Source organism: Trachemys scripta, chromosome 7, assembly GCF_013100865.1.
Source record: "Trachemys scripta elegans isolate TJP31775 chromosome 7, CAS_Tse_1.0, whole genome shotgun sequence".
Taxonomy (NCBI): Eukaryota; Metazoa; Chordata; order Testudines; family Emydidae; genus Trachemys; species Trachemys scripta.
The window spans coordinates 124,985,245-124,991,111 of NC_048304.1; the positions used below are offsets into that span (position 1 = coordinate 124,985,245).

At 67.1% G+C, this 5,867-nt stretch overlaps 1 protein-coding gene across 2 annotated transcripts in view; it reads right to left on the bottom strand.

Annotated features, from left to right (window-relative positions):
• Nucleotides 1–262: 262 nt before the first annotated feature.
• LDB1 (LIM domain binding 1) overlaps nucleotides 263–5,867 on the bottom strand; it is a gene marked incomplete in the record, with an annotated part of 43,138 nt that continues 37,533 nt past the window's right edge. Inside the window, 8 exon segments of one of the 2 annotated variants that reach the window (XM_034776763.1) lie at nucleotides 263–1,765; nucleotides 2,269–2,411; nucleotides 2,692–2,815; nucleotides 3,386–3,469; nucleotides 3,790–3,912; nucleotides 4,403–4,575; nucleotides 5,021–5,123; nucleotides 5,451–5,526. In XM_034776763.1, the coding sequence (XP_034632654.1) occupies nucleotides 1,535–1,765; nucleotides 2,269–2,411; nucleotides 2,692–2,815; nucleotides 3,386–3,469; nucleotides 3,790–3,912; nucleotides 4,403–4,575; nucleotides 5,021–5,123; nucleotides 5,451–5,526 (1,057 nt within the window). 2 annotated transcript variants of the gene reach the window in all.

Genomic DNA, 5,867 nt, shown 5'->3' on the forward strand with positions numbered 1-5,867 from the left:
TGCCATACTGCCTGTCCCCACCCCCTGCAAACGCCCCGGGGGTGAACTGGCGACGGCGCCCCCTTCCACCCACCTGTCCCCACCTCCCGGCCTAGCCCTGACGCCCGCGAACGCCCCGGGGGTGAACTGGCGACGGCGCCCCCTTCCACACGCCTGTCCCCACCTCCCGGCCTAGCCCTGACGCCCGCGAACGCCCCGGGGGTGAACTGGCGACGGCGCCCCCTTCCACACGCCTGCCTGCTCGGAAGAAGCCGGGGAAGGATTTTCCTTTTAAAAATCATTATTATTCTTCTGGTTTCCCCTAACATCAAAGGAGGCAGCTGCTCTAGTGAGAACACATTGAAAGAACAGGATCATACACCGTCTACAGCGCGGAAATGTACAAGCACGAGGTACACAAACCCGGGGGGCGGGGGCGGAGTGGGGACTACAGCACACAAGATTTACATTGAGGGAGGGGTGGGGGAAGCCCCCCACCCCTGGAGGGATTAGAAAGGATGTCTGCAAAGTCTCTCCTTGGTTTGAAGCTCTCTGAACTGTATATAAAACAAGACTCCCAAGAGACCTAGAAGCCTGTACAAAAATCAGGGCAGGTTGTGGGAGGGGGGGGGAAAGGTGAGGGGGGATTGGGGTGAAGGAGTGGGGGGGGTCCTTTTTTTTAAACTTACAATTTTAATATTATTATTTAAAAAAAAAACAGTTGGGGGGGCCAGGCGCCCGGGGCCGTAACGGGGCCCAGGCCGACGCACACAGAGCGAGAGGAACAGCAAGGAAACCAGGCGTGGACTTGGGGCGCTTTCCCATTTCGGCCTCTGACCCCTCCTCCCACCCCAGCCCCAGACTGAAGGGGATTCGTCTCCGTGGCGGGTTTCTATATACACAACGCTCCACCTCGGCCCGGCGCTCTCGCTCCCAAGGGCAAACCTCTCCCAGCCAGGCGAGCAGGGAAACGTGGCCCTGCCTGGCTGCCACTTCCCCAGCGGCCGGGGGGGGCGCGCGACAGGGACGAGCCTCCTGAATGACTACCTGCCCCAACGCCCAATCAACCCACCCTGCGTAGGGGATGCTGCAGGCTGCACTGGGCCAGCTCGCAGGGGGATGGGGGAAGCAGCCGCTTTGTGGGTTGTGGGGCTGGAGCGGCGCACTCACTTCGCTCCCCATCGCGCCCTGCCTCAGTGTACCGCAACCCTTGGTCCTCAGGGGCTCGCCGGCTGCTGGTTTCCCCAGCGAAGGAGGGGGTCCGATAGTAACGGGCAGGGGCCACGGAAGCAGACTCCCCTCCCCCGGGGCTGGGCTCTCCCGTTTGGCAAGGGCAGGCCGGGGAACATGGGGGGGGGGGGGTTACAATGCCCCAGCCCTGCGTGGGGGAGAGGGGGCCCCATGGGAAGGCAGGAGTGCAGAGAGCGGGGGCAGGGCGGCTGGCAGGGCTGGGGGCCCCATGCCCTGGTACCAGACAGCACCGATCCGCTCCCCAGTCCCTTTCCTTTGCAAGCGTCCGGGTGGCTGGGCCTGGCCGGCGTGGGCCGGGCGGGCGTTACTGGGAGGCCTGCGACGTGGGGTTCTCCGACTTGCTCTCCTGGCTGGAGGGCGGCTTGCTGTTCCAGGGGCTGTTGGCGCCCAGCGCGGGCGAGTTGTTGAAGCTGTCCTCGTCGTCGATGCCGTTGGCGGCGTCGAACTGCGTGTTCTCCAGCCGCGTGATGAGCCGCTCGTCCTCGTCCCCGAACTCGCCCCCCATCAGTGTGGGCTCACCCACCACCATCACATCCTGAGAGGGGAGACGGTCCCGAAACATAATCGAGGCGGAGGCAGCCCTGGCCATTGGCCCCCCCCAACAGGACGGGGCTCCGGCCCCGAATGCCCCCGCTCCTCCCACAGCCCCTCTCCCACACCCCAACCCCATGCTATTTCCAGCGGGGTCTTGGCGTTACCTGCTGGGCCTACGACCTCCCCCCTCCCGGGTCACTGCTCCGCTGCGGGCTGGGACCCCCACGCAAACTGGAATCCTGCGTGCCAGCAGGACTGCCCCGGGCCCAGCCTGGGATGCCACGTGTCCCCGGACGGGTACGGCAGGACGGGAGCTCTGCCCCAGCGCGTCCCCCCAGCTCCAGCCTGATGCGGGGGAACTGGCCGTCGGGGGCCGGGACATGGACGGTTCCTGCACATTCAGCCCCCTGGAGACGGGGCTCTATGGGCCCGGCCTGGGCAAGGGCTCCGGGGGCGGCTCGGCGGGACGGGGAAGAGAAATGGAAACGGGATGCTTACAGGTACCTGACTGGACAGGGCGAAGGTGCTGGCTGGACTCTTCTTCTTGCTGTTGCTGTTGTTCGCGTTGCCGCCGCTGGAGCTCATGGTGCTGCCCCCCGACATCTTCCGTTTCCGGCGCTTGCTGGGCTGCTGCCGCGCCGGCTCGGCTGGGGGGGAGGGGGCCGTTAACCAGGCTGGGCTGGAGCGGGAGGGGGGCCCCGGCCCGCCCCTTCGCTGGCTCCCCATCCTCACCCCGAGGAGCCCTGCCCAGCCCCTGCGCCCCATGGCACTTGCTCCGGTTCTCAGCCCCGCTGCCCAGCTGGGAACAGAACCCAGGAGTCCTAACGCCCAGCCCCTTGCAGCCCACGCGGCTCCCTGCCAAGCACCCTCAGGCCATGCACACACAGCACCGACCCCCCCCAGGTGCTACGGGCCCTGGGGTCTCACCTGGCGGCGCCACCATCCGCTGCCACTTCTGGAACAGGCAGGTCTTGAGGCAGTCGCGGGGGCTGAGGCTGTAGGTCTTGTGTCGCGACATCAGCTCCTGCATCGGCTCTAGGATCACGCAGAGCTGGGGAGGGTGTGGGGGGGGAATTCAGCGTCCGCTGCTCAGCGCAATGCCACCGCTACGTCCAAGCCAGCGCCCTGGGACCCCGGGCCCAGCCACAGAACGCTTCCCCCCCCCAGCCACCGCTACACAGGGCCACACTCGCACCCCCCTGCCCTGTCCCACGTATCCCCTCCACAGGGGCCGGACTCCGTGGTGCCAGGGTAGAGGGGCCGGGCTCTGGACCGTCCCCCAGGCGGGTGGGACTTCCCAGGGCAATAACAGGCCACCAAACACTGAGGGGTCCTATGGGGCATGACATGTCCTACATTGTGCACAGCTCATGAATATGCATTGCCATATTTGCATAACTACTCCCCCCACCCCTTCAGGTCCCCCTCTCCCTGCCCACAGGTCTCTGCCCAGCCAGCAACCACGGTGGTGTCTAGGGCTGGGGGCTTTGCTCTCCAGGCAGGACTCCTGGGGTCGCAGGGCAGAGTCCTAGAGCCGCCCCCCAGGGCGATAACCACAGAGCCCTCACGCAGGAAGAATCTGGGGCCCCCTGGCGACAGAGCCGAGCCCCCCGACACATACCCGGAGGTAGTTGAGGGTGGAGTTGGAGAGCCCGCAGCGGGTGATGTTCTTGGATAGCTGGTCCAGCATCTGGGGGTCCTGGGCCTAGAGTGCAGGGGGACAGGGACACCTCAGCCGCGCTCGGGCTGGGAACGGCAGCCAGACAGCCCAGCCCCCAGCCCACCTGAACTCTGGTCTGCCCGGCCTGTGCACCCAGGGAACCCAGGCTGGTCCCTGCAGGTCTGCAGTCCCCGGGGAGTCGCATGGTGAAGAGACAGCTGAGCAAGGAGCGTCACAGCACCCGCCCCTACGGCCCCGGGGGTGTCTGTGTGTGGTTGGACTCCTGCCCCCGGCCATGCCGCAGCCCTGCTGGGGCCTGGGTCAGCCGCACGCTGGGCACCGCCGGCACAGAGCCAGGCACTCACGTGCATGGCGAGGATGCTGCGGGGAATGAGCTCTCGATGCTGCCGGATGCTGAAGTGCCACGTCTTTATCCTCATCATGTCGTCGAACATGAACTCCAGGTAGAGCCGCCCCTCCACGCACACCTGGGGGGGTGGGGGGGGACAGGCTGTCAAACCCAAATACCCAAGAGCCGGCCGAGCTCGACCCCTCCCGGCTCTGATCTGCTGCCCCCTCCCCATGGATAAACCGCCCCTGGGCTCCCACCCAGCGAGGGCCATTCAAGCCTGCGCACCCACCTGCCTGCTCACCCATGGTGCCAGCAGACAGGCCTCCCGCTCTGCCAGCCTGCAGCCCCAGACAGACTCCAGGATGGCACCTGCTGGCCCCCCTTGCACCAGCACCCACCCCCCTTCGCCCAAACACGCTCCGACCTGCCAGCACCTCGGGCTGCAGGGCAGGCAGGGGCAGGCGCAGCCACACAGGGGGTGCCCAGTCTGGTACGTCGGCAGCTCCCAGGAACCCCAGATACCCTCTCGCACTGGTAAGTCCGCAGCGGCTAATAGTTTCCCGAGGGCCAGCACCACCGCGGTGCCCAGAGCCAGGCCCGGGATGGGCTCTCCAGCCCTGCAGTACCTGTGTGAACATGGGCTTGCCGTGCTGGGTCACCATGGTGCACTGGTCGCAGTCCAGGGAGACGAAGCTGTTGTGGAACGACTCCTTGGGGTGCTTGAGGACGTAGTACAGCTCCGTGGCACCCCCCTCAAAGATGCTACGGAAGTAACGGGGAATCAGAGTCCGGCCGATGGCTGCAGCGGGGAGGGGAGAGAAGGAGGAAGAGAGTCAGCCCCCAGGCACTGAGGAACCCGGCTCCCACGGCAGCCGTGGGGCAGAGGGAGCTGCCCTGAGAGGTGCAGGGTGGGCAGCCTGCAGGACGAGATGGCCCTGTGGCAGGAAGCTGCCCTGGGCTCCCCACAACTGGCACCACTTTGCCTGTTTCCCTGTCCCTGAGGTCATACAGGCAGGGTCCTCGCCCCCGTCCACGGGACTGCAAGGTGCCCATCACCATGGTATCAGGGTCTGACACAGAGCTCAGCTCTGCCCCAGAGTAACCCTGGAGCCAAGCCCGGAACCAGCCCCAGAGGCGCAGGGCACAGACCTAGCGCGGCAGCCCAGGGGCCCGTCCAGCCCGGACAGCACTTGGCATCGCAGACTGGCTGTAAGTGCCCAGGGAACCGGCCCACGGCCACTCACTGTATCTCTTTGGTCCATCCTCCAGGCAGAAGGTGATCGTTAGCATGGCGTCGTCCTCGAAGAACTCCGTGGTGAAGGCGTCCCACCAGAGATTGTCACATTCCTGGGGGCGGGAGACGGGCGGTGTCACGGGGAGGGGAGAGAACCCGTCCCGCCCTGCCCTGTCCCGCCGGGGGGCCTGGGACCCTCCATCCTGGCTGGGCTGAGACCGGCTCGAACGCCCATGGGCCCCTGGCGCCTGGCGAGTCACTCGCAGGGGCTCGGCCAGTGTAGACACAGGCTGTGTGGCCACGGCCCAGCAGGTAACGCCCCACCCTGAGCCAGCCCCCAGCAGGAGGGAGCAGGGCCAGCGCAAAGGGGCCGGGAGAGGGCATGAGGCTACCCATGAGTGCCCAGGTCCCACACTCCCCTCCCCAGCCCCGCCGCACACCTCTGTCCAGTTCTGCAGCCGCTTGTTCAGCTCGAATATCCTGTAGTCGGTCTGGTTCCCGTACGGCGTGTGCCTCCTGACAAACAAGCACAGCACGGCCTCTCAGCGGGGCCCGGCCACGCCCAGCCCGCCCCACACTGCCCGCCTCAGCCCCAGCCCGCCCCCCATGCACCCCACCCCACGCGCCCCATGCTCCCCGCCCCACGCTGCCCGCCTCTGCCCCAGCCCCAGCCCGCCCCCCATGCTCCCCGCCCCACGCGCCCCATGCTCCCAGCCCCACGCGCCTTGCCTCAGCCCCAGCCCGCCCCCCCTGCTCCCCGCCCCACGCCCCCCATGCTCCCAGCCCCACGCGCCCTGCCTCAGCCCCAGCCCGCCCCCCCTGCTCCCCGCCCCACGCGCCCCATGCTCCCAGCCCCA